The sequence below is a fragment of the Strigops habroptila genome, chromosome 3 (genome assembly GCF_004027225.2).
Source record: "Strigops habroptila isolate Jane chromosome 3, bStrHab1.2.pri, whole genome shotgun sequence".
Classification (NCBI taxonomy): Eukaryota; Metazoa; Chordata; class Aves; order Psittaciformes; family Psittacidae; genus Strigops; species Strigops habroptila.
The window spans coordinates 4,635,218-4,663,202 of record NC_044279.2 but is presented as its reverse complement, the minus strand read 5'-3'; the positions used below and the strand labels follow the sequence as shown (position 1 = coordinate 4,663,202).

Below are 27,985 nucleotides of genomic sequence, written 5' to 3'. Positions count from 1 at the left end.
CCAGAGAGCCCAGTGTTCCAACTGCACCATGCAGAGGTTATTCCCATCTCCTCCAGCACCCAATACAATGTGCATAACAACCCAACACTTAGAAGCACAAGGTGAAGGAGGGTGATCTCTTCTGCTATCCAAAAGAAACACCCACTGACATGTTTTACATGCCAAGTACATTACAAAATACAGAGCACAGCCTTTACAACTGAAGTTTCAATGCACACCTCCATCCAAACCAGATATTCCGACACTGAGAGCATCTGCTCCACGAACAGCCAAGAGGATTTTGTCTCATGTAGGTGGTTTATTGTAAGAATTTACAGATTTCTGGGGCTTTCCCATTTCTTCACAAAATAAGAGCAGTTTTTTACCACAGACACGGGCAGGTTAAATGCTCAGAAGAGCTCTTCACCTGTAAGGAAAGTGGAAGCAAATTAAACCTCTTCCATTTAATCAATCATTTAATAATTGTATCTCCTCCAATTTAATACTTCATAAATATTCTTTCCATCTTCCCCCAACTCTTTATCAAGTCAATTTTCCCTTAAGTTTTAAATTGGGAATATGCTTATTTTGCTACAGAAACCTCTTTAGATAGAACACCTTATACCCAGACATTCTTAAGTCATTGCATAATGTCAGGGCACTATGAAAACATTAAAACAGTCATTGAAAACTAATCCAATAACCCAGAAAGAAAGAAAACCACCACAGAAAATCCTGTCAAATGATTTGGTATCATGGATGTGTTTTGCTTAAAATTACTGACGCTTCAATGCCTCTTGTTCAGGTTCAAACTGGCAGCAGGAGCTTTTGAGGAGCTCTTTTGGGAAGAGAAGTTTGGCTGAGCAACACACCACCACTGTATTGCAACCTATTCATTTGACTTGGGGATTTTCTGTGCTGATCCATTCTAAAACACAATCTGTTTTGTCCACTTTACCTCTTGGATTTGGCTGAACCGCTTTTTTTCCCCCGATTAATCCCTGGTTATGGTATTATGAGAGAAAACAGAACAAGCAGGTTAGGAAGCAACTCATGCAAATTCAGGCAAAACTATACATTTATGACCACCAATGTATTGTGAGGAGCACAATACAGCAGCTAACAGCTGCGTGGTCGGTATTCCATGGTAGGTATTCCAGGCATTTTGTAAACAAGCAGGGTATTAACACATCTATTTGCATCTGGATATAGGACAGATTAACTATAAGATGTCATACACACTGGGTAGATGTGGTTACAACTTGTGGGCCAAGCCCACATGTGTGTAACCTGCAGTACACGCAGTCACAAAGCTTTTCTCAGGGAAATAAGCAAAATATTGAGCTTAAAAGTATAAAAATACACATTTTGTAGCAAGAGACTCTGGAAATTCCCTCCTCCTTCCAAGCCCACCCCTAAACTCTCTGCTTCTGAACACTGCCACAGGCTGATTTAGCCAAAAAGTAAAGTCTGAGTCACCCGTGTTGCTCTCCCCCACCCAACACCGCTGAGCTGTCTGGGAAAAGTAGGAAAAGTCCAGGTGGAGGGAAAAATCCACTGAGAGCCAAAAAGGAGGAACAAACACTGGCTGGAGCACCTCCTGTATGGAGACAACCTGAGAACATTGGGGCTGTTCAGCCTGGAGAAGAGAAGCTGCGTGGAGACCTCAGAGCAGCTTCCACTGTCTACAGGGGGCTACAAGGGTGCTGGAGAGGGACTCTGCATCAGGGACTGAAGTGATGGGACAAGGGGTGATGGGTTCAAAGTGAAACAGGGGAAGTTCAGGTTGGAGATAAGGAAGAAGTTCTTTTCCCTGTGAGGGTGGTGAGGCTCTGGCACAGAGTGCCCAAAGCAGCAGTGAATGCTCCATCCCTGGCAGTGTTCAAGACCAGGCTGGACAGAGCCTTGGGTGACATGGTCTAGTGTGAGGTGTCCCTGCCCATGGCAGGGGGTTGGAACTGGATGATCTTAAGGTCCTTTCCAACCCAAACCATTCTATGATTCTATGTTCAGGCAAGGGTGTGTGTTGAGGCTAAAGATCTATTCTACCACTTTTTTAACTGAATCTGGCCAAACCAAGCCTGCCAAACTTCACACTTGTTAGTAGAACTGCACAAGCTGTAGAACTCAAGACTCATGCCATGGATTGTCCTCCCTTCAGTGTTACAACCTTCATGCCCTAACCTTCCCTGCTCACCTGCCTGAAGCAGGACACACACACATGACATGGCATTGCAACCACTCCTGTTTTACGTTTCCACAGGTACTCACAGAGCAGCAGCACCAGAGATGATCTCAATAAGCTCCTTGGTAATGACGGCTTGGCGGGTACGGTTGAACGTCAAGGTCAGTTTGTCAATCATCTCAGCTAGGAAAAAGCAAGATTTGGGTTTAAACATGTAGCCAGTATTCAAATATAGACAGGGAGAAGGTGTATGAAGAGAGTATCGAGTAGTCTTGTAAATCCATGCAGACAATGAAGAGGTTTACTGCACATTTCATTTTTTCTCCTATAGATAACACTCAATTTAGAAACTTGGTTAATTTGGCTTGAGGCATCAAAGTTAAACATCTGAAGAAGAGCTGACAGATAATAAACACCATGGTATGACACAGCCTATCTCAACATATCAGAAGTATGCATTATTTGCTTTTAAATTAGATTTTACTGTCAATTAACTGCACTGGGATTTCCTTCAAGTTACTGTGGCTCTGGCAAAAGGAAACAGATCTTTCTGAGGTGTTAATTCTTCATTTTTCTTTTAAACACAGAAGGTATCACCTCTCTCTGTCGAGATAAGGCAGGCAGCAGAGAGCCACACGTACAGTTCCAGGTAGCCCAACTGCTCATCACACCAGCTCCTCTCAGTCACCAGTGTCCTTCAGACAACACTACCCTTCTTAAGGCTGAAATCTCCTCAGCATGCCACATGAAAAGCTGTCTCCCACTAATACCAGTTCCATATGCTATGCTGCACCCAGCCTGGACACCTTCCAAGGAATACTTGTGAGAAGGACCTGGAGCTGTTGGAGCAAGTGCAGAGGAGACCACGAGGATGGTCAGGGGCTGAAGCAGCTCCCATATGGAGACAGGCTGAGAACACTGGGGCTGTTCAGCCTGGAGAAGAGAAGCTGCGTGGAGACCTCAGAGCAGCTTCTAGGGTCTGAAGGGGGCTACAAGGATGCTGGGGAGGGACTCTTCATCAGGGACTGGAGTGATGGGACGAGGGGTGATGGGTTCAAACTGAAACAGGGGAAGTTCAGGTTAGATCTAAGGAAGAAGTTCTTTACTGTGAGGGTGGTGAGGCGCTGGCACAGGGTGCCCAGAGAAGTGGTAAATGCTCCATCCCTGGCACTGTTCAAAGCCTGACTAACTCAAAATGGAATTGAGAGACAAACCAGTTCATTTCTTACCATTTTGGAAGCAAAGGGAAATTACACAAAGGGAGGTCAGTGCTCTCATGCTGAACTACTGAACTCTCGGGAGACCCCCAGAGTGGACTTACAAGCATTCTTGCTCGCGTTGTCCATAGCGGTCATCCTAGCACTCTGCTCGCTGGTGGTGGATTCTTTCAGGGAGTAGTAGAGAATATTTGCTAGTGTAAATTCCTGGTAGTTTCTCAGCACATCAGCATCAATATCATCATAGATACTAAGGCTTTCTGTAAAATAGGAAAGAGCAGACTGAGAGAAATCCAGGACATACTACTTCTAGCAAAACAATACACCACCATGCAAAAGGCTGCTAGGCCAACCTGTCTCCCTGCTTCAGGCAATCCCGAGGGATTTTCTCTACGTATTCTTTGTCCTTTCATATTCTCTTTGCTATTAAAAATTTTGTTAAGTATTTTATGTGGTTTAATTTAATACTCAGAAAGTCAGATTCTGATCAAGACCAAATAGAGGACTGGCATGTTATGTTTCATGTTCCCATATAATGCTGCAGACACATTCTGGGGTGGTTTTATTGAGTTAGTGCAAAGCCATTCCAGTGCTGCAAACATTGGAAGTGACAGAGCTCTGCACGCGCACAGTTCTTGCTTGAGAAAGAATCTCAACCCAAAATCAGTACAACGTTTCCTTTTAACCTCACAGCACCTTGGTAAGTCAGCTTTGGGCTGCCAAGATAACACAATCTGCTCAACTTATGATACATGCACCATCATTATTAATACCATATTCATTACACACACCATGTTACTAATACCAATTATTAGTATCATATTCCCATGTTCAGAATACTCTGTGATTTATCACTTCACATAACTGCTGGTTTCTAGTTTACTACTTACCAGAACCAGCAACTGTTTCAAACGAGAAGATTGGTTTTTCATCGGTCTTGTAGGAGATGACAGACCTGGATAAAAACAGCATCTTCAGTTCAACTAACCCTAAATTGAGTGTTTAAAAACAAATCAGGAAAGGCAGCTTTTGGCCCCCCAATTCCATAAAGTTCTGTTATAACCCTGATGAAGAGATCTCAGAAACCTTGTGGATCTAACATGCTGGCTGTAAATGTAACGTAAAAAGAGAATTTCAATCACAAAACCACCACCAATGGCTCTTCACACACAAAATGCCCTCACCCCTCAAGAAATAAACGTGACAAGTCATAGTTTTCATATCACTTGGAGGCCAACGTGCTCTTTGAAGCCTTCTACCCACTACTTTTTCAGTGCAGTCCCACTTTAATCTTACTTGAACCGATTGTAGATGACAGAGCCCTCATCAAATTCATAGCCAGAGTTTAACAGCTCCAATGCAATGGCTGAGGCATCTCCAAAGCTCGGAGGTCTCCGTCCCACCTCTTTGAATGTCAGCAGGAAGTAATTGCTATGTGTCCTGCAGGAACATCAGATCTGTCTTAGAAGCAAGTGGATGCTCTAATGTACAACCATGTGGCAGCAAGACTTACTTCCATGAACTACAATCTCCTCTGAATGCCACACAGCTTTCTAAGCAGTCTTGACACTTCTACCACAGAATACTAACAAAACCACCAAACCAAACTTTTTTGGGGGTTCTGGGACCCATCCTGTTTACCTCTGAAGGAGGCCTCTGATCTTGTCACCTACTCCAACCACCATAACTTCTTTTCCTGCGTTTGAGAGGTTGGTAATCTCATTCTTCAAGGTTTTAGCAATAGATGTATGGATAGCACCACACAGGCCTCGATCAGAGGACACACCAATAAGGAGGTGCTTCTTCTTGTCCTCAGGTGCCTTTATTTCTGCCTTCTCATAGAGAGCTACAAAAGAAAAGGTGGTTAAGTTTTTAAGGGTGCCAAGAAGCAAATCGGTCATAGGAAAACACCTTTGAATTATTCCAATTAAAATCATTTCTAAAGGGGCTGCAAATCTCAGCCAGATTAATTTCATCTCCCTCCCATTCATTCAAGCTTGCACATGACCTGACCAGAGGTGAGAGTTCAAAACCAGCCACATCTCTGATTGGGTATCACACAATCCATGTCGTGACTTAGTTAAGGTCACTGCATGTGCAGCCCCAGAGTTCACCAGAAGGTCTTGCAGTGGCTGTAGGTGCTACAGAGATACAACACAACTCCATTAATAGATAGAAGCAGGACAGATATTCTGAGCTCTGGTGCTCTGACAAGTGACAAAACCAACCATGCAACCACCCAAAGTTAAAAACATAGTCAGAAATTATCGGGATTTGGGGATGAGCAGCAAGAAAGCTGCTCAGAGGAAAAGGACCTGGGGGTGCTGACTGATGGAGCTGAACATGAACAGCTTGTGCCCAGGCAGCCAAGAAGCCAACAGCATCCTGGCCTGGATCAGCACCAGTGTGGCAGCAGGGCCAGGGCAGTGACTGTCCCCCTGTGCTGGGCACTGGTGAGGCTGCACCTCGAATCCTGTGTCAGTTCTGGGCCCCTCACTGCAAGAGAGACATTGAGGTGCTGGAGCAGGGCCAGAGAAGGGCACCGGAGCTGGTGCAGGGCCTGGAGCACAAGTGTGATGAGGAACGGCTGAGGGACCTGGGGGGGTTTAGTCTGGAGAAGAGAAGGCTCAGGGGGTACCTTATCGCTCTCTGCAACTGCCTGACAGGAGGATGGAGCCAGGAGGGGGCTGGTCTCTGCTCCCAAGGAACAAGGGATGGGACAAGAGGAAACGGCCTCAAGCTGCACCAGGGGAGGTTTAGACGGAGATGAGGAACAATTCCTTCCCCAAAGGGTGCTCAGGCATTGGAACAGGCTGCCCAGGGAACACATCCCTGGAAGCGTTCACAAACTGTGGAGATGAAGCCCTCAGTGCCATGGGTTAGTGGCGGCATTGGCAGTGCTGGGGGAACGGTTGGACTTGATGATCTTTTCCAACCCACTTGATTCTATGATTCTATGAATTTCACATTAGAACTCTTAAAAATCACTTTCTGTAAACTACTTATAAGGAATGCTCAGGGTGGCCTCGAGATGCAAATTCTTTTGGAGAAAACTACTGAAAGGTTAAAAAAGTCCAGGCCTTTCATCACCCCCATGAAAACCTTCCTCTTCTGCTCCCACATCCCTAGAGTCCCCTCTCACTCAGTGCTCCCATTCCATAGATCCTGGCAGGCTTCAGCTCCCTCTCAGCTCTTGCATATTTTGCTGCAGAAACCATCTTCATGGACTTTGTAATTTTCTGAATGTTCTTGATGGACTTCAAACGCCTGGTAACTACAAGGTTAAGAGTTGAAGGTCATGGGCTGTACTGGGCATAAGGATATCCAAATCAAGCAAGCAAATGCTAGCAACAGCCATCCAAAAGGATCTGGCCAAGTTCCTCAAAGAAGAAGAAATAAACAAACAATGCACAAATAAACCTCAAAAAAGACCGTAATTGTTACAGTAAGGAAGTAGTAAGAGGAGTCACCTGGCTCACCCAAATGCATCTCCACAATAGATAGGGTTTTTCTCCAGACATAACAGTTATTTAATATTCAACCCAGCATAAAACCTATTTACTATCCTCTTTCCTTCCACTTCTGCCTGTTTCACAAATATATCATTTAAGGAACATTGTCATCTTTCTCCCAGACGACAAGGAGAGGAAACAAACAAACAAGACCCCATAATATCAAGACCCAGAATAAACTTCCTCCTCTGTTTAGACCGTGGCAGAATGAGACTCATACAAATACTGATGCAAAAAAGAAAGTAAACCAGGTGTTTTACACACAAGCACAATTCCAAGGCAATATCCCTGTGTAAGAACCTATGAAGAATAGCTAAATGAAGTATTATCAAAGCAGAACCATTCAGTCAACCTTTTTTCCCCCCAAATGCTGTGTAAAAGGACAAGAAAATAAACATAAAAGAAATTAACTCTTAAAGGTGACTAAAATCTGGTTTAGCACACGGGATAACGTTATTTTGTAAAATATCTTTAAGTAAAACTGTATTGGCTTGCTGAAATGTCACCTAAATTAGTGCTAAAACCTTTTAGAGCAATGCCTTTTCTGAAGGACATTTGTTCAATACAAGACATGCTCACGGATCAACATTACAGTGTACCACAATGAATTTATCCAACAGGTAACTTGTACTTTAACTTAGGGCTTTCCTACAACCCTTCCCTGCTCTCAGAAGGAAACAAAACCAGTACTCACTGTCTTTTAGTGTTGCCATATTCCTGACTTGGCCCCTGAAAACAAATGGGGGAGAAATTAGGATAGTTCAACTGGTTCTACAGCAAACCAAGGTCCCTGTCGGAGGGATGAAACCTTAAGAACTGCTATTTCTTAAAAAGCATCCATAGCAGTGACAAGCTACTCTAAAGCGTGCACTGCACACATGGCTTCCATCCTTCTCCTCACCTCCTCTATCATTTCATGCATTACCACTGCCCCAAACACAGTGTAAATGAGGGTATTAGAAGGCAACAGGGCATCAGAAGGGTAAATGAACTGGTTTTATTAAAGATTAAAGCGAAGCAGAGGAGGCACCCCGCTTCCACACACAAGCGCAGGGTCCCCTTACACAGCCTGTCACACACAAAGCTGCCCTTTTACCCTTCTTGCCGCCCTGCACAGCCCCTTTCCCTGCGAGCTCCCGCCTTCCCCTCGCCTCACCCGCAGCGCCGCGCCTGAGGACGGAGCCTCCATCCCCGGCCGGTCACCGTGGAGGCCGTTCGCCCGCACCCTCACTGCCCCCGCCACACCGGAGCTCACAAACACCTCAGGGGCAGCCCCGCCACCGCCGGGCTGAGGGGACCGTCACCCCTCATCCCCCGCCAAGGGCCGCCCCACGGCCGCTAACCACCACCACGACAACAACAACAACCACCGGGGCGCACCCCCCAGGTCCCCACAGAGCCTTTCCGCAGCCCGCGCCCCATCCCGTTACCATTGCGGCTGGTAAAGCGCGACCGCAGCCCCACGGGCGAACATGGCGGCGCCTTCTCCACAGCCCCGGTGAAGGTCAGCGAGAGCGCAGCCGCGCCGGGAGCGGGCGGAGCTTCCGGGGCTGCCACTTCCGACGGGACCGGGAGCGGGTCGGGAGTTCTGTGAGGGGTTGTCACGCTTTGCCGCCATGGGGAAGTCGGATTTCCTCAGCCCCAAGGCTATCGCTAACCGCATCAAGTCCAAAGGGCTGCAGAAGCTGCGCTGGTACTGCCAGATGTGCCAGAAGCAGTGCCGCGATGAGGTGAGCCCGCCGCCGGTGCTGCTTCGGCCTGTGGTGGGGGAGAGCGGCGGGCACCGCTCCTTCGTGAGGGGGAATGGGGCGCTCTGACCCACTCGTAAGGGGTCTTTGTGGGAAGTGGGTTCTCCTGCTAATAAACAGCGGGTCAAATCCATTCGGTTGGGGTCCTCAGTCCCCTTGGGGGGGCTCCCAGCTCCTTTGTAAGTGTCGCCAGTGCCGTTGAGGGGGACACGGCGGGGCTTGTAGGGGTTCCTAATCCTGTTATAGGGGCTGTGTTTCCCTTAGAGGGTATGGGAGCTCGTAGCCTTCCTGTATGTTCCCCAGTCCCGTCACTAGGGGGATACCGGCTGCTTCAGGTTCCTCATGGAAGTGTCCCCAGTTGCCTTGCGGGGGCTCTGATCCCATCTGTGCGGTGTGAGACTTCTAGAGAGCATCCTGGCCTCACTGCTGGGAGCATGGGGAGCCCTGACTCTCTTTAGAGGAGCACTAAAGAGGGTCCTTATTCTCTTTTGGGGGTCCCCAGTCCTTTTTGTATGGACCATGGTCCCCTCGAGGGCAGATTGGTTGGAGCTGAAGGGTTCCCAATTGCTGGGTGTAGGTGGGGTGATCCTGTTGGATCCCAAATTCCCCATGGGAGAAGCCCTCATCCACTTTGGAGAAAGTGTGTTGACCCTGATCTGTCTTTGGGGACATTCAATTCGCTGCAGAGTGATCAGCCAGGATGGGGGGGGAGCACAGGGTGGCCCCAGGGTCCCTGAGTGGGGGGTGATTCCATCATACACACCTTGGGAAGTTGATGGGGTTAATAATCAGGTGATTCCTATTCACTTTAGAGGGGAGTTGGGGGTGCCCATGATCTACCTGGGGGTACAGAGTGGGTGCAGCGACATGCCCAAGGGAATAGACATCTGGAGCACTGTGAGGTCTCTTCATTGAATCCCAGACTGGTTTGGGTTGAAGGGACCTTAAAGCTCATCCAGTTCCAACCCCCTGCCACGGGCAGGGACACCTTCCACTAGAGCAGGTTGCTCCAAGCCCCTGTGTCCAACCTGGCCTTGAGCACTGCCAGGGATGGGGCAGCCACAGCTTCTCTGGGAAAAGTCTGTGCCAGCGCCTCAGCACCCTCACAGGGAAGAGCTTCCTTATATCTAATCTAACCTAATCTCAATCTCCCCTCGGGCAGGTTAAAGCCATTCCCGTTGGCCTGTCCCTACAGGCCCTTGTCCAAAGCCCCTCTCCAGGTTTCCTGGAGCCCTTTTAGGCGCTGGGAGCTGCTCTAAGATCTCCCCTTCTCTTCTCCGTGCTGACCCAGCCCAGCTCTCTCTGTCCTGGCTCCATGACAGAGGTGCTCCAGCCCTCTGATCACCTCCTTTGGACCCACTCCAGTAGCTCCATGTCTTTCTTATACTGATAACTCCATTTGGTTCAGGTTTGGTTTCTTCCCTCTTTCTCCTGTTATGAAGAGATGCTTCGACTCTGAAGCTTTCCCCTCTTGTTTTCACTCGTCTATTCACTTGGACCCAGATGCTTGTGGGATGTGAGTGTCCTAACTGATTTCCACCAGGGAATGTGCTCCAAAAGTATCTCCACTTGGGCTAACTCTGCTTTTAGTGAATAGCCCCTTTAATGTGACTTGGAGAAATAAAGCATCTTGTGGATAATTTAATTGTATTGTTCTCCAGCTGGTTTTGCCCCCTCTTTTTTTCACTGAAGAACCTCAGATTCTATTCTCTACCCAGTGACTATGACCAAAAAAGCTTCACTGCTTTATGACCAAATCTTTTTGTAAGAGGTGGCGGGGCTCCCATGGAATGGAATTTGCTGTAGATTTAATCATATTGTGATGAAAGAACATTAAATCAGACAAAAAAAGCATGGGGCCAAAGTCCTGTGTCTGGGTGGGTTTTGGGGAGCTCTGATGACCTCAACCCTGTGCCAGAGGTGGTCAAACTATCCCAGTCCATCCCTTGAGTGCTCCTAGGACACCATTCCCTCCTTACACACGTTTGGTGGTAGTGTTGATCAGGTAGGGAGCCAGCAAACATCCAGTGCTCTTGCACTAGTACCTGGATGAATCCCTCGTGGTAACACATCTATCTCATTCCACAAGGGATGAGGAGAACTGCTGGAATGTCCTGTCTCATAACCTCTTTTATTCTTGTCTGGAGTCTCTTGGCCTTAGGAGGAGTTTTGGTTCTGGCTTGCCTGGTCAGGAGGAACACCCACCCCGTTATCGGCTATTTTCTATGTAGCCTCCAAGGATTTTCACTTACAAAGCAGCATTTTGAATACTGCTCATCTATGTGTGAGTGTCGCAAATCGAGACAAAACCAGGCAAAGTCTTTATTTTGATTTTCTAGAATGGCTTCAAGTGTCACTGCATGTCTGAGTCCCACCAGAGGCAATTGCTGCTGGCTTCTGAAAATCCTCAGCAGTTCATGGATTACTTTTCTGAGTAAGTCTGCTGTATATCCTTACCCAGAGCTTCATTCCTGTATCCGATCTGCACAGCCACACCGCTAAGGCCCAGGCATGTCCCACTGAAGACACTTTATTTTGATGTCACCCTTCTGTCCCAGCAAGGTGACTGCTCCCCACCCGAGTTACAAAGAGCTAAAAGAGCCATTACAGAGAGGTAACAAGCGAGTGGTGTGACTGACACCCCAGTTTCCCCCAGCTCTTTGTCCTACAGGATAGCTGGGTTGACTGGAGCTGTCTTCAGCACGAGTCTGAAGTGAGGCTTTATTCTCAAGCCCTTGAATGAGCAGCAGGATGAGTGATCAACCTGCCACTGCTGCCCTTTGTGTCAGTCAACCCAGGGAGAGAACTGGTAATGAAACACCAGCAATTAGTGGGAAGTGTTTAGATTTCCTTCTTTCCATTTTATCCCTTTGAAAGGCTGTTATGCTTTTGAGGATTTAACTTGTATGTGCACACACCACATTGTGTTTCTTTTCACATCCACACTGCATTTAGTGCTACTTCGCTGGAAAAGGGAAGTGAGTGTCTGAGTTTCATCGTGCTCAGTTCAAAAGAATGCTCATGTTTATGCTGCAGATCTTTATTTGGGAATGACAATAGAAAAATGCTTTGTAATTGTTTTACTAAATACTTTTAATATTTTTAATAGATTTAATATTTAATATACTTTTAATACTTTTAAATACTAAGTTTTACTAAAATGCTTTCTTTTTATCCCTTAAGGGAATTCCGAAATGATTTCCTAGAGCTGCTCAGGAGGAGATTTGGTAAATATTTTCCTGTTTGCTTGCTTGGTCTTTTCCTTATGTCTTTTATTGGTTCAGTGCAAGAAGTTTTGGTGGCTTTATTGGTTTATCCTAAGTCCCACACTTAGAGTTAATAACAACCACCACCACAACGAGAAGAATAACAATAATTCTGTATTTCAGGAACAAAGAGAGTCCACAATAATATTGTGTACAATGAATATATCAGTCACAGAGAACACATCCACATGAATGCCACCCAGTGGGAGACTCTGACTGACTTCACTAAATGGCTGGGGAGGGAAGGTAAGTGCAGTTGCTTACTTGGGGAGTGAGAAACTTGCTGATAATTGATCAGTAAATGTTTAGGTTAATTCTCCCATTTCCTTTTCCTTTCTTCCCTCCCTTTCCTGTATATATATATATTTTAACAGATGTCCAAACATATTTCTGTGCTAACCATTAGGAATTTGCTTGTGAAAAATGCCAGAAGTCTGTGATAAATGCATCAGTCATGAACCTTTCCTTGTTTCATCTGCTGGTCTATATTTACTGGAGGTATTGCTACATTCTAAATCAACTTTTAACAGTTGCCATTTAAAACTGGAAAACTACAATAGAACACTTCATATGATTACAGAATCCTTCCATATTTAAGGTGGTAAGAAGCAAGCAGTTGGTTTCCTTCCTGCCCTAATGAAGGGGTTAAAGCTGGAGATCTGCAGTTTTGTGTTCAGAGGGAGGAAGAGAGATTAAGTGATGCTGTGGTATGACAGCAAGTTTACTTTGGCTCTGATTGCCTGTGTCCTACAGGATACATTCATGAGTCATACAGTGTTTGGAAAGTCACTCAAGCCAGAGTTAGTAACAATAACGGAGCGTAGTAATGTTTCCTTTAGTGTGATGCTATTAGTGTGTATTGTTTATATATGTTAGATTTCTGTTTTCTTCCTTGTTAAAACAGTGGGAAGGAAACATTTTCTTCAATGAGGGAAGTATTGGAAAACACTCCATCCACTTTACTACATGCTCTGGCCTATTTCCAAATAGAACTGGCTAGCTGAAGGGCTGGAATCCCAGGTTGAAAGGGCCCTCAAGGATCATCTCGTCCAACCTTTCTAGGCAAAGCATGACCTAGACTAGATGTCCCAGCACCCTGTTCAGCTGAATCTGAAGTGTCCAACGCTGGGGAATCCACCACTTCCCTGGGGAGATGATTCCAATGGCTGATTGTTCTCACTGTGAAAAGTTAAGCAGTAACTTGGGCTCATCTTTTTCATGTGACTCCTTGTCAAAAGGGAGTCTCCGTCCTCTCTGTAGCCACCCTTTAAATACTGGAAATGGGGATAAGGCCTCCCCTGAGCCTTCTTTTCTCCAGGCTGAACAAACCCAGCTATTTCAGCCTTTCCTCACATGGTTTCCCAGTCCTTGCATCATCTTTGTGGCCCATCTCTGGACCCTCTCCAGCCTGTCCACAACTTTTTTTGTACACTGGGGAGCAAAACTGCACACAGTATTCCAGGTGTGGCCTGACAGGCACTGAGTAGAGTGGGACAGTGACATCTTTCTCTCTGCTGGTGATGCCCTTGTTGATGTTCCCCAGCATCCTGTTGGCTCTTTGCCACAGCAGCACACTGTTCAATCCTATGGAGCTTGTGTCCACCAGGACTTCCAGGTCCCTTCCCACAGAGCTGCTCCCCAGCCAGGCAGATCCCAGCCTGAGCTGCACTCCTGGATTGTGTTTTCCCAGGTGCAAGACCTTCCACTTTCCTGTCGAACTTTATAAAGCTCTTGTTAGAGCACTCTTTCAGCCTGTCCATGTTTTCCTGCAGAGGGCAGATCTCCCTTTCGAAGTGGCCACTTCCCCACTCAGTTTCATATCATCTGCAAACTTCAGCAGGGTACATTTGATCCCATCATCCAGATCACTTATGAAGACATTAAACAGCATTGGGCCTGGTATTGATCCCTAGGGGACCCCAAAAGTGACAGGTCACCAGTTTCAAAAGGAGCTATTCACCACCACCCTCTGATGTGACCTGTCAGTCAGTTTCATCAGTAAGGGACACATTGTCTCTGGTGAAGTACCTGCACTGTTATAATGAATGTGGAATGATCTTGATATTTGCTTTGTCCCTTGCTTGCTTTTGTTGTATGATACACGGGAGGGAAGGGATGGGACCCAGAGGGACCTTGACATGCTTGAGAGGTGGCCAATGCCAACCTTAGGAAGTTCAACATAACGAAGTGCAAGGTCCTACACCTGGGTCAGGGCAATCCCAGGCACAGCTACAGGGTGGGTGGAGAAGTGATTCAGAGCAGCCTGAGGAGAAGGACTTGGGGGTGTTGGTTGATGAGAAACTGAACGTGACCAGGCTTTGGTGTGCACTTGCAGCCCAGAAACCACCCGTGTCCTGGGCTGCATCAAAAGGGTCTTGACCAGCAGGTCCAAGGAGGTGATCCTGCCCCTCTACTCTGCTGTTGTGGGACCCCACTTGCAGCACTGTGTACAGTTCTGGTGTCCTCAACATCAGAAGGACGTGGAGCTGTTGGAGCAAGTCCAGAGGAGGCCACGAGGATGAGCAGGGGCTGGAGCAGCTCCCGTATGGAGCCAGGCTGAGAACATTGGGGCTGTTGAGCCTGGAGAAGAGAAGCTGCGTGGAGACCTCAGAGCAGCTTCCAGTGTCTGAAGGGGGCTACGAGGATGCTGGAGAGGGACTCTTCATCAGGGACTGTAGCGATAGGACAAGGAGTGATGGGTTTAAGCTTAAACAGGGGAAGTTCAGGTGAGGTATAAGGAAGAAGCTCTTTGCTGTGAGGGTGCCGAGGCACTGGAACAGGTTGCCCAAAGATGCTCCATCCCTGGTAGTGTTCAAGGCCAGGTTGGACAGAGCCTTGGGCAACATAGCCTAGAGGCAAGGGGTTGGAACTAGATGATCTTAAGGTCCTTTCCAACCCAAACCATTCTATGATTCTAATCTTACTTTATCTTACATTGACTTTTAGGTCTTTGCAAGGTGGATGAGACTCCAAAAGGCTGGTATATCCAGTATATTGATAGGGACCCAGAGACTATTCGCAGGCAACAAGAACAAGAAAGGAAGAAGAAACAGGACCTTGATGATGAAGAAAAAACTGCAAAATTCATTGAACAGCAAGTTAGAAGAGGTTTGGAGGGGAAAGAACTGGTGAGGAAAATTGCACTGTGTGTCAGCCTTTAGCTCAAAACTCCTCTTTGATACTTTAATGGTGATTTTGATGCTGCTGGGATCCTTGCACTGGTATTTCCTTTGCAGTCGCTTAGAAGGTGATGAGTAAGCTTCATGCTTTAGGTTACAAGCTCATCACCAGTTCAAGGTGAGGAACAGTGGGTATGTTTGGCTGCGTTGCTCTTCTTTCCTAAGCCACAAGGAACAGTCTTCTCCCAGCTACTTCTCATGCTTCCCAGATACTTATAGCAGCCTCAACTAACTTGTTTCTGTTGAAACTGCAGCTTACTACATATCCTTTACTAAGCAACTTGCTGGTGGCTTTTACAGCTGGTGACAATCGAGGTCCTCTGTAGAATCACAGTTTCAGAAAAACAGATAAAAGGAAGCAGAGGTTTCAGCTTCTTTTAGATTTGCTGTGGTTTTGAAACCTACTAGAATTCTATCCTGTGGCCCTGGTGTCTGATCCTGGCCCGTTCAGACTTTGATTTAGATCATCTTCCATACTTGAATCACCACCTCAGTTCACTTATGTTCTGAATTTTCTGCTATGCAATAATCTTAGATTATAACCTGCTCTAGAGGAAAACTTGATGTTACTTTGGACCTGGCTTGCTTTAGTGTTAAAGGAATAATAACCACTGTTCTTCCAGTGATTAGTGATGTAATACTTACTCTTGAATTTAGGAAGGGAGAGAAAACAACGCAGTAACCAGTGTGACCTGTCTTCATGTATGGTATTTCACAGCTTTTAGGATTGCAAATAAAAGTACCCTGTGCAATGAGGAGGCTGAGAGAAATAACCAGGGGGATCTGGCATAACCAGATCCACACAGTGCAAAGTTTCCTTTCGATAGTGCTGATGTGGTATTTGGGATCTGTTTATTGGGTGTCATTCCATGACTTCCATACAAGTTGTTGCCTGGAACTGGAACTTCCCATTTGATCCTGGCTGGCGATAGGTACATTTAAATGCTCTTGTAAACAATTATCTTTTCCTTAATTTCAAACTAATTGAAATTTAAATGGTCTGAGCCTTTGGTGCTAAAAATTGGGCAAGATTCCAGGATTTCCTTTGAGTTCTCAGCCTGTCCAGGAGCCAGTCTGAACATGCTGGTTCAGATGGGGCAAACTGCTGCAGTAAGGCCACTTTCATGCTGGAATCGGGCAAGCTTAGACAGTGTCTTTGTAGAGAGTGTTAATTAGAGAAGTTTGCACAGGAGCCTGTAATGAGAGAATGTTTCAGTTTCTAATCTCCTATGAATCAAGCCAGGTTGAATATTAGGCTTACTTGTAATAATTTCACACTATGTAATACTGAGCTAATCAATGATCACCACAAAATGATACCCTGGCTCAGCTTTCTGCTCGACTCTTGAGATGCGTTTTGTGGTTTTATTTTGGCAGGAAAAGCCAGTCTATACTGAACTGAACAGAGAAAACGAAGAAGAAAAAGGTAACCAGGTTTTGATACATGTAATTTTCTAGAACCTACTGAAGCTGATTTTGTGCTTAAAACAAGACGAGCACTTGAGGCCTGTTCGGTGCTTCCTAAAGTGCTTTGAGATCAGTTCTAAAGAGCACTGGACTATGGAAATACAGAGTATTCTTTCTTCTAAAATTTGAAGTAATTTATTTTAAAAGCTGAACCAAACTGGGTAAATGTTTTCGAATTGCTGCTCTTTTCCATTTGCAGATTTGTAACATCCTTCAATGCAGTTATTTTTAAAGATAGAAATAGAGTAATTTCTTTTTATTTTGTAGTTGCATTTAATTTAAACAAAGGAGCAAGTACTTCAATAGCTGCATCTTCTAAAACAAGGTGAGAAAAGAATTTAAGGGCAACCCTTACTGTTGCAAAGCACTTATCTGACAATGCTATTTGTATGGGCAGGAAGGGGTATCTTGTTCTGAAATAGTTGGAATTTAATGTCTCATCCTGTCGTGTTCTTCAGGAGGGGTACAAGGTGACTTCATTGTTTCTTTTGTCCTTTCCAACCCTAATGATTCTATGATAAGTGGGTATATCTTAAACATGTGCTGTGAGGAGCTTTCTTGACTTCACTGTGGCTCATGGCAGATGCCTGTAAGGTAAGAGGTAGTTATGGGTTCCTCTAAGAAAACACTGATCTGTGAAAGGGTGGATAAAGGATCCAGGCAAAGCACTTCACATGAATGCCATCTAGTCCCAGCTGCCCTCTATGAATGGATATTCATGACTTCTTAATTTTGGTTCCTAAAAGGGTTGATTGCCTTGTCTAATTGGAGGCAATACTTTCTCTGCTCATCGCTTAAGAAGCTGAATCTACCTCATGTAAATCTTTCTAAAGCTCCTGAATTTAATTGTCTTCATAGAACCACGAGCAACGCAGGACAAAAGGGATCAATAATACAAACAATACTGACTTAGAGCAGTGTGTGGAGCTGTTTGATGAGCAGTACATCTTTTCATGTGAGGCAATACTGCAATTAAATGTATTGCAGGTAAAAAGAAAGCTTTCCTCTCCCCACAAGCTGAGCTCTTAGATAAGGTATCTGATGGGAGATATGCCACCAAGAAAATGAGACAATAAAGTAGTTCTTTGCAATAATAGATACAGATTTCAGGCTTTGTAAATTATCCCTAAGCATTGAGTTGTGCTTAAAATGAGTCTGAAACTCAAGTCAGACACTCACTTGAATTGGTGAGGAATACTTAAGGTGCTTGCTAAAATTTGGCTGAATATGTAATCATATATCAAGTAGTCTTAACTTTTTCATATCATATGAGAGATACTTGACTGTAAACTTCATAATGGTAGTGTGGAAGCAAAATCAGGATATGTACTTCACATTAAAGTGACTGGACAGTGGTTTATGTGTCCTTGGTGATACAGGCATCACCAAGTCATGTATGGAAACTACTTCCCAGTGTCAGTGTATAGGTGTATTCTGCAGCTGTTTGCTAGAACTGAGGATCAGGTGAGTTCATCCTGATGTCCAGTACCCCAGCACAGCGTGCAGGAGCACTTCCTGGCCTCCCAGCACAAGCTGTGGAAACCTGCACTTGTATTTCTTGAGCAGGGTGCAGAAATAGGACCAGGAGATGGTAGGTGGTGGATAGCAGAGTTTTGAGGTCATGGGGATACTGGTAGTTGGATACAGAAGTGAAGCTGGAGCCTTGCTGAGAAGGGGAGTGAGAGGGGAGATGCCTTCCCTTGGCTGTCTGTGTGGCTGACATGAAGATAGGAGCTTCTGATGCTGACTGCCCTTGAGCAAACTGGGAGCCCTGGGCTTAGTTTTATTTCCCCTCAAGAACTTATATCCTCAAATCCCTGCTTAACTCACTCAGTGGACAAGTAAGATCGAGATTCCTAATTAAGGAATGAGCAGCGGCTACTATCGAGGTCACTGATTCCTGTCTGCAGTACTGCAAGTGTACCAGTGTACAGCCCTGTCCGTACACTGATCATGCTCCACTGTATGCAGTTAGGGTCTCCCCAACTCTATAATCCCAAGGGAAGATCCTTCAAAACGTGTTTGATTTAATGGTTAGGACCTTGTCTGTAATTTCCCAGGTAGATGTACGTGGTCATGGCCAGTTTCTATCAATTGCCCTCATGTTGGTATGGGGTTTTTAACGTAAGTAGTTCTTTTTCTCCCTTCATTTGCTTTCTTAGACAGCATACTTAACAACAGTTTTAGCCTCTGGACCTTCCCTGTGCTGTACAAGGAGGCCTGGATGATGCTGGCCTCACCTCCCCATTCCCCTGATCCATTTAACATCCCTTGTCCTTGTTCCAGTTTCAGCTAATCTTGAACAGGAGAGCTGGTTGAATTCCTATATGCTGCAAATGAAATGTCTTATACAAGACCCTAACTCTTGTCTGTCTTGATGCTTCCTGGGATTGCCTTTTTTATGACTGGTCCACACTGGTAGCTGTCATCTGTGATGATAGCCAGACCCCTTTCTGCCTTTTTTGCTCTTAAATAGCTCCCAATAGATAGAAGGAAATCAGAGTAAACTTTTCCAAAGCATGTGAGCTTGCATAATGTGCTGTTCAATTTTGTGGGGTTTAAAACATGCTTTTCAAGATAAACCAGTCCCTTCTGGTGTCCACTTCTTTTTTTTGTGTCCTCCGTATCAATAACACACCCCAAGAGTGTTGGTGGTCTCACCCCTTTTGTCTCAGGGTCCTTAATGAGTATATTAAATAAGATTTGGTTTAGTTTTAACACCCAAGAATCCCTCAGTAACCTCAAGCAAGATGAATTTGCTTCTGAAATTTAGGCACAGCAGTTGTGTTTTAATCATATGTCACCCTTTATGAGATGTTATTTTAAGTACTTGCTGTTTGAGTTTTGATTTAATGTGCTATTTGTTTTAGAGCTCTGCTGTGGAGATTATCCAGACTTCCTCTGAAATACAATTTTTCTCTCAATCTTGCTTCTGCTGCCATTTCTGTATCTTCATTCCCATTCCATATCTTCCCTTTGCTAATGCATCCAACATCCTCACCACAGGCAGAACATGCAATTTGTTGTAAGGCCATATTACTATTGCCTTACTGTCAAACTGAGCAGCCTTCTTCATCCTTCTTGATGAGACAACACCTACATTTTTTGACTGCATTCAAATGCCTGTTATAAAAATGGCTCAATTCAAGCTGCCTTCAGGCAGTTCTCACTTTACCTGGCTGTTCCCTGATCCCTGATATGGAACTTATTGTGCTGATGGCTCTTTTCTTTCATAACTCATAGGCTGTTTGCATATTGAACATGATGGTGAAGATGATGTTTATTTGCTGGGTGTGGAGCCCTTCTCTACATGTTCCCATGTGTTCTCTCCCATTGCTGGACAGGTTAAGTATGTCTGTCTGGCAGTAGTTCTTAGATGTCTACCACATTTGAGAGTTGCTTTATCCAGGTGGCTTTTCCAAAGCCACAAGTTTGTCTTTTCAAATTTGAAAACCTTATTTGCAGACCTGATTTTTGCCTTCTCCATTGAGCTCAAGTCCTTGATCAACTCTTTGCATTTGCACTGGTGGATCATAAGGTTTTCATTCTGCTGGCCTGCTAGCAGCAAACATCAGTGGACACAGAGTTTCCATCTCAAGGAGATCATTCCTAGCTGCCAAATGCAGTCCTAGACAAGGAGGCATGCAGGGTCTGGAAGGTGACTTGCACAACTGAAGTTAAATAGATCAGCAGGGCTTTTGGCACAGCCAGTTCTTCAGATGCATCTTGGTAGAGGAAGCAATGTAAGATCTGCTGTGAAAACACCATCTTCCTCTTCCAGCAGTGTCCTTGGACCGAATGCACTGAAGATGGTGGAAGGGGCAGTTAAAAGGAAAGAATCAGCTCATAGCTCTGGTCAGTCCAAAGAGAAAAAGAAGAAATCTGCACTGGATGAGATTATGGAGGTAATAATCATGCAGGATCTGTGTCTTTGTAACCCCATTGCCTATGGCAATGCCCATTGTACCTTTGAAGTGCCCTCAGACCTTCAGTTCAGGAAGAATTCAGACTTTGGTATCTTATCAGGCAAAATGATTTCACTTCCCCATTAAAACTGCTTTCTGCTGCTCATCTGTGCCTATTCCCCAGATGACTGAGATGTTGGAAGTAAAGGAATACAGATTTGGAAGAAAATATCTAGAAACATTTGACAAACCCCAAATGTAAATCTCCATCATTTTCTCATGGATTCCTGGATCTCATCAGGTTGATTTTTATGCAGCAAGCACACACTGACTTACCCTTATTTAGTGTTTTTTCTTTTATTCCCCACTTGATGTGGGCCTGGAGAATTGACTCAGCTTTTCAAAGTATGGGAAAGCTGCAGTGAAAGGAGGAAGTAAATGGTGATTATTTGTTGTTCTGTAGCTTGAAGAGGAGAAGAAAAGAACAGCTCGGAGAGACTACTGGTTACAGCCTGTAAGTGTCTTAAAAATTGTTATTGTACCAAATAGGACCAATTCTGCATCTTTAAAGCCTCTTGATTTGTGTAAAGATCCAAAAGTGGATTCCAGACTGAATTCACTCTTATTTTCTAAGCTACCAAAGGTGAAATATTACAGTATCTGGGAGGAATTACTCTTCTGGTTGAGCATGATCTGCAGTCTGGAGTGTCCTGTGCCTGATCTCAGATGAGGTGGCATTCTCTAATTAAAGAGTTGGTACTGTGAGTCTCTAAAGATCATGTTTAAATCATGATACTACTTACAGCCCTCTTCTACATGGGAGTTGGCTTGCACAGAGGTATGGAAGTCAACATCAACCTTTGAGCTGAGACACCTCATCTCAGCTTCTACGTTTTGACTGGACTTCTAGATCAAGAAGTCCTGCCCTTGACCCACTGATGTAGCAACTGTCACATTATATCCTGAATTCAAGTGTAACTGTAGTTATAAAATAGAAGAGTCTTGAGAAGTGCTACTTTAAGGCAATAATTCCAGGATAAAGACATATTCCTGAAAGCAGAGTCTTTGCTATCATTGCTTCCTGTGCTGTCCAGTCTGTAGTTGGAGTCAGAACAACCTGAATGTGCCATTAGTTTAGAGTTATTTGTGTAGTTATTTGTATCTTTTGGCATTTATTTATTTTCCCCCCTTTCAAATCTTCTAGGAAATCATTGTAAAAATTGTAACAAAAAAGCTTGGGGAGAAGTATCACAGGAAGAAGGCAGTTGTTAAGGTAAGGTGTGCGGATGGAAACACGTGGCATTGGTCAGGCTTTTCTGGTATCTGAGCCAAAGTCTTGTTTCATTGTGCAAGTTGTTCAGCCTTAAGTCAACGCTGAGAGGGGCTGAAACATCACTTTAACTGTATCAGCACTTACCTGGGCAGGAACTGAAGCTCTGAATTGGTTTAATGTCATTTACTCAGTGGTCCTTTCTCAAGCACTGTTTTGTCCTGCATAGTTTGTCCCTGTTAACACACCCTTCTTAGAGAATAGTCTCTTTGCCAATGTGATATGACCAAGAGCAGTGCAGTTGCATTTTAAGCTGGGACTAGTCAGGTTTGCATTGGCATTGAAGCTACCTTTGAACAAGATTTCATTTACATACAAAATCTGGAGGCTGAGCCTTGCTCTGTTGTTCAGAAGCGCTTTCTTTCAGCCACTGCCAGTGAAATGGTGTTGTACCAGGTAGTCCAAGGCTCAACAACCTCTGGCAAAAGAACCAAAGGCAACACCCAGGTGTGTTTTGAATGAACAAGAGTGTGTACAGCTCAAAATCACAGCTGAATATATGAATGTGAGAAGTGGAACATGCTTTGTGCTGAGCACAAAGATGATCAGTAACATTTTGCCTCACTGAGAGGTAGTATCCCAGTTGTCACTGTGTGGCCTCCAGCCAGTTTAGCCTCCCAGGGGGGAAAGAAGCCTCTAATTTCCTCTCCATCTTTGAGAGAATAGCTAATAGTGGTGACCCAAAGGTTGACAAAACCTTCAGACAAGGCTGACATAAGTAGTGGTCAATTAGACCAGTTCATTGCTGTTCCACGGGAGCCCTTTTAATTGTAGCCTTAACTTCAGAGTGAGGCCAGTCAATAGTTCATGGAAGCTGGATGCCATAAGGAGAGCTCGGAAGTCCTTGCTGCTTTTAGAAACATAGAAGTGCAGACTCATGGTCCTGAGTTTAATATTGAAATATAAATGTAGAGATTTGTTGGTTTGGGGACTTCTTTTTCTGATGTGCCTCTGCCTTTCACAACAGGAAGTGATTGACAAATATACAGCAGTCGTGAAGATGATTGATTCTGGAGACAAACTGAAGCTTGATCAGACACATCTAGAAACTGTCATACCAGCACCAGGTACAGCTGTTTTGTTCAATTTTCAGCTTAGATGTCACTGCAAAACTTCTATTGTTTTAAACTATAATTCATCCACTTGAAAGTACTGTAACCTTTCCTATGGAGACAGGCTGAGAGCTGGGCTGGTTCAGCCTGGAGAAGAGAAGGCTCCTTAAGGGGAGACCTTAGAGCATCTTCCAGTGCCTAAAGGGGCCAACAAGAAACCTGGAGAGGGGCTTTGGACAAGGGCCTGTAGGGACAGGCCAAGAGGAATGGCTTTCTGCTCTTAGGCAGAAGCTCTTCCCTGTGAGGGTGCTGAGGCGCTGGCACAAGGTGCCCAGAGAAGCTGTGGCTGCCCCGTCCCTGGCAGTGTTCAAGGCCAGGTTGGACACAGGGGCTTGGAGCAACCTGCTCTAGTGGAAGGTGTCCCTGCCCATGGCAGGGGGTTGGAACTGGATGAGCTTTAAGCTCCCTTCCAGCCCCAACTGTGATTCTATGAAGAGCCATCTGGCTCTTGGGACAACGTTTCGTAAGCTACTCTGATCATTTACCTTGTATCCTCTGGTTACTTTCTGAGGAATCACTACAGTGCTTCTGCTTTGAGGTTTCACAGTCCCATCTCATAAGAATTAGATTATTTTCTGAGAAGACAGAAGTGCTTTAGGAATCAGCTCATTCGACGAGATGAAAGCATCTCTCTTCAGCTGCCAGGAAGCATCTCTGGGAGCCCTACAGAGCCCCTGCTCATATTTACCTTGTATCATCCCTCCAGATTCATGCCTCACATAGCTGTGGGTGCTTGGCAAAGCTTAGCTCATCTCCTCTTTGGTTCACTGGCATCTCTTTGGCTGGTACACACATATTTGTGTATAGCATCTGAGCAGTATTTCAGGGAATAGTCAAGGTAGCAGTAAGCAGAACACTGTCAGGATATGGGGAAATAGGACATAGGATTTTGGGATTCACAGGTCCTTTAGCAGACCTGCATGTGTGCAGTTGATGAGGAGCTGATTAATGGTGTCAGTGAGTGTTCTTTAGCATAGTGGTACCCGTAGGTGAGCTCTGCCCACCCTTGCACTAGGATTGATGCCCTGAGGGGCTGCCGGGGTGAGGCAGAAGGCAAAAGGGAGGTACACCAAGCTGTTAGCACAGGGAATGGGATGCAGGAGAAACAGCTTTGCCTTCTTTCCTTGCTGTAATTTCAATGGCTTCTGCCCAGTGCAGCCTGGAGCAGTAAATCAAGGTGTGCTTTGGGAATGGGTAGGCTCTAAGGCAAAGCTTAGGGTGCTGCTTGCTGGAGCTGCTGGGAGAACCCTTCTCTCCATCAGCTATCAGTAGAGTTGAACACAGCTCCATCCAAAGAACTTGTTGTGTAACTGTTTTCCTGTTTCTCATTCCAGGCAAGAAAGTGATGGTCTTAAATGGTGGTTACAGGGGCAATGAAGGCATCTTGGAATCTATCAATGAAAAGAGGTTTTCAGCTACAATAGTCATTGACTCTGTAAGTATCAAACGCTGCAGGATCTTGTTTGTGTAGAGCACTTTTCATCTATACCTTGGAAAGCTTTCACAAAGAACTGTGGTAGCATTAGTCCTGCCTTACAGGTGGGATTTATGCTGTGGTCACCCCCAACCTCTTCCCAACCAGTAAGAAACCAGCCACATTCCCCACTGCAGACTAAAGCTCTGCTCTTTGCCTTTAAAAAGATGCCAGGATGCTGAATTTAGCACGTTTGGAACTTGAAAGAGACTGACAATATTCTGTGTGTTTGTTTTGAACATGGCTGTTGCACTGTTTTGTGGGAAGGGAAGAATGTGAAACATGCAAGGAGGTGACTCCTGCCTTTTCCAGACTGAACATGGGGCTTTATGTGCTTATTTGTTGTCTCGTTCATGGTTAGCAATTATGCTTGGGGTTGGTTTGGGGTTTATTTTATGTATCACTTTTCTCTGGGCTAAAATCACCCATTGACATCATGTCTGTGGGGCTACTGCTTTGTTCTCCGCAAAGCCAAGCATGAAACTCTTTAAATTCAAGGCCAAGTTGAAGCAATCTGGTCTAGAGGAAGGTGTCCCTGCCTGGGGCAGGGGATTGGAACTGGATGAGCTTTAATGTCCCTTCCAACCCAATCCAGTCTGGGATTGATACAGCAGAGAGGTTGTTAGTTCAAAGTCAAGTTTCTTAAGTACAACTTGCAGTAGAGAGACCCTGTTAGGATGCCATTCAAAGAAGGGCTGCAGAAACTGAGCTCATATTGTGTTCTGGGGCATTTGCTTGAGAGGAGTCTGTGCAGATAGCCACAGAAGGAGCTTTGGTTGGAGCTAAGGACCATGATAATGTTGGTCTTGGAAAGCAAGGGTAGTTTGTCTCTAGTTTTGATGCCCTTAGGTGTTAAGATTTCCCTTTCCTGCATGAACTCTGAGTCTATACATTAAAAATGGGTGAAACTACCCCTGGAAACAGCAAATATTGACTGTAAGATGACCAGGATTTTTGTATTCAAAATTACATCTTCTACTACTTAGAAATCCACAGTGAAATAACTCAAAGCAGCTGCTTATGTTTGCCCCAAAATTGCAAGACCTTTAAAACAAAAAGTGTCCTGCAAGTGAAAAGGTTTCTGGGACAGTGTTTGAGGCCCTGTCACATTCTCTGGTCAGCTTGAAAACAATGGAACAGAAAATACTGTGAGCAAATCCCAAACCCCAGCAGTTTTGGGGATGCGTTTTGCTACACATCCCCTGTACAGCTTCCACCATGGGGCTATACATGGCTTTTGGACAGAGCTCTGAAACAGAAATGTCTATTTTGATCCTATTTCTTCTACCATGTTGTTCTCAGGGACCTTTAAAAGGACGCCGAGTTGAAGACATCCAGTATGAAGACATCTCCAAACTCGCCTGAGTTGCTCGTTGTGGATCAGAGAAGATTTTGGTTCCCAAAACCATCTTTCTGGCATCTTGCAGCAGACACAAGACTCTACCATGTCAGGGTTTTAACTGTGTGTGTGTGTGTATGTATTTATAATGTATATAGAAATTAACCACAAGCAAACTGGATTTATTTAAAGACCACTATGGATTTGGTTCATAAAATGCTTGTGGAAATCTTATCAGTGGAAATATTTCACCTGATTCCTTACCAAAGTTATAACGTTGGGTTCAATTTCCTTTTGTAAAATAGAGCAGATTGCTGCAAGTGGAGTATTTTACTCACTGAAGTATGTTAGCAGTTCCTTAAGAGACAGAACTACCTACAAATAGCTGCTTAAGGCACATAGTGTGTGTTGGGACCAGTTTTACCAACACACACTCCTCAATCTGCAGTTCTGGCTGCAGGAACAAGGGGAGGGATTAAGACAATAGCAGGAAGGTAACAGGGATTATTCCCCTGGATGTTGTAGGAATGGTCTGGTTTAGTGAGTGCTGGCACCAGCTTATTTTTGGTTACACGTTGGTGATGGTAGAATGCAAGTCACCCCTTCTCCATTGTGTTTGCCAATGGTACTAATATGCAATTTATCCTCACGTGGACTCTAAGGTGGGTGCTGCTTGTGGGGTTTCTAAGCCACCAGCCAAGGTGTGTGTGGATACAGATTGGTGATTGCTGGTTTGGTTTTCCTTTGTTCGTGCTGCCATTATTGCTCTGCCACGTGAGTATCATCACTCACTAAAGGATGTAACATTTACCTTTTTTATTTTTTAAAGAATGTCACATTTTGTACAATGTTTAATTTCTAAACCTGGTCGGGAATAAACATAAACCTTTCCTAGGTCAGTGTGGTTCTTATCAGCCTTTTCAGGTGCCTGTTGAGCACGGTGAGGTGCCTGGATGGCCTCTGCCTTGGTTGTGTAAAAGGGATCATAGAATCAAAGACTGGTTTGTGTTGGAAGGGACCTTAAAGCTCATTCAGTTCCAACCCCCTGCCACGGGCAGGGACACCTTCCACTAGAGCAGGTTGCTCCAAGCCCCTGTGTCCAGCCTGGCCTTGAACACTGCCAGGGATGGGGCAGCCACAGCTTCTCTGGGCACCCTGTGCCAGCGCCTCAGCACCCTCACAGGGAAGAGCTTCTGCCTCAGAGCTCATCTCAATCTCCCCTCTGGCAGGTTAAAGCCATTCCCCTTGGCCTGTCCCTACAGGCCCTTGTCCAAAGCCCCTCTCCAGGTTTCCTGGAGCCCCTTTAGGCACTGGAGCTGCTCTAAGGTCTCCCCTTCAGGAGCCTTCTCTTCTCCAGGCTGCCCCAGCCCAGCTCTCTCAGCCTGGCTCCAGAGGAAAGGTTACAGTACTTTCAAGTGGAACTGGATGAGCTTTAAGGTCGCTTCAACACAAACCAAGGTCGCCAGAGGCCAAAGTCACACATTCCCTGTCCCTTTTCTCCCCCAGAGCATCACTCTCTTGTTGGTTTGTGGTTTCCAGGGGACCGCTGCAGGAAAACCGAAAGACTGCAGAGGTTTAGTGAAAGTGCTGCTGTTTGGAACTGCCTCACACTGGACACCAGGTGGCTTTCCAGGGCTCCTGGACATAATGCAAGGCAGAGTCGTGCTGTAATGCAATATCCACAGCATGGAGAGCTATGAGGAAGGGAACTGGGAGACAGAAACCAGGCTTGTGTGTAAATTCAAGCTCTGTGTAACCTGGGTTGTGTAAACAGCTCTACTCTTTCTTGGACAGGTACTGAGAGAAGAGGTATGTACGAGTGTAATATGAAGGTAAGAGACAGGACAGCTTCTGCTTCACTGCAAAGAATTACACTTTATATTCCAAAGCCTGAAAAATTAGAGTGAATATAATAGAGATGTCAAGTTACAAATTGTGTGGAGAAGACCAGAGAATGATTATTCACTGCTTGTAGTCCCACGCAAGCTAGAAACAGACAGCGGAATTCCTGATTTGGGGATTTCAAACCACACTGGACAGGTTTTTCCTCCCCACACACTGGGGAACTGACTGCTGCAGGGTGTTGTGGAGGCCAAAGCTAATGAACGAGTTCAAAGAAGCCATGAAGGGTTCAGAGGGAAGTTGCTTGTGCTGAGAGCTGCTTGGAAGATACACTTCAAATATGCTGAGCCTCTCACTCCTGGCACTGCGGCTGCAAGAAGGATCCTGTACCAGCCATTAACTCATAAGTGGAGTTCAGAATGGTAAGTAC

General features: G+C 45.2%; 2 protein-coding genes across 6 annotated transcripts; one reads left to right on the top strand and one right to left on the bottom strand.

Annotated features, from left to right (window-relative positions):
- Positions 1-278: 278 nt before the first annotated feature.
- On the bottom strand, positions 279-8,451 carry ATP5F1C (ATP synthase F1 subunit gamma). Of its 2 annotated transcripts, none has more exons than XM_030480184.1 (10): positions 8,324-8,451; positions 7,588-7,622; positions 6,524-6,655; positions 5,023-5,227; positions 4,678-4,821; positions 4,272-4,336; positions 3,486-3,641; positions 2,251-2,347; positions 938-980; positions 279-406 (listed from the first exon to the last, which is right to left on the bottom strand). In XM_030480184.1, the coding sequence occupies exons 1-9, from the start codon at positions 8,365-8,367 to the stop codon at positions 974-976; spliced, it is 885 nt and encodes a 294-aa protein (XP_030336044.1). In that variant the 5' UTR covers positions 8,368-8,451; the 3' UTR covers positions 279-406; positions 938-973. The 2 variants fall into 2 exon arrangements, with proteins under 2 accessions (XP_030336044.1, XP_030336045.1); XM_030480185.1 differs by having other exon boundaries at positions 279-404; positions 933-980; positions 8,324-8,424.
- KIN (Kin17 DNA and RNA binding protein) lies at positions 8,446-27,985 on the top strand. Of its 4 annotated transcripts, XR_003990633.1 has the most exons (14): positions 8,452-8,623; positions 10,981-11,075; positions 11,825-11,868; positions 12,031-12,153; positions 14,854-15,035; positions 16,464-16,512; positions 16,821-16,878; positions 20,335-20,458; positions 20,922-20,972; positions 21,663-21,731; positions 22,756-22,855; positions 24,235-24,335; positions 25,677-25,844; positions 27,754-27,985. XR_003990633.1 is itself a non-coding variant. In XM_030480181.1 (13 exons), exons 1-13 carry the CDS (start codon positions 8,510-8,512, stop codon positions 25,737-25,739), a joined length of 1,173 nt encoding a protein of 390 aa, XP_030336041.1. In that variant the 5' UTR covers positions 8,446-8,509; the 3' UTR covers positions 25,740-26,607. The 4 variants fall into 4 exon arrangements, 3 of the variants coding, with proteins under 3 accessions (XP_030336041.1, XP_030336042.1, XP_030336043.1); XM_030480181.1 differs by lacking the exon at positions 27,754-27,985 and having other exon boundaries at positions 8,446-8,623; positions 25,677-26,607; XM_030480182.1 differs by lacking the exon at positions 27,754-27,985 and having other exon boundaries at positions 20,338-20,458; positions 25,677-26,607.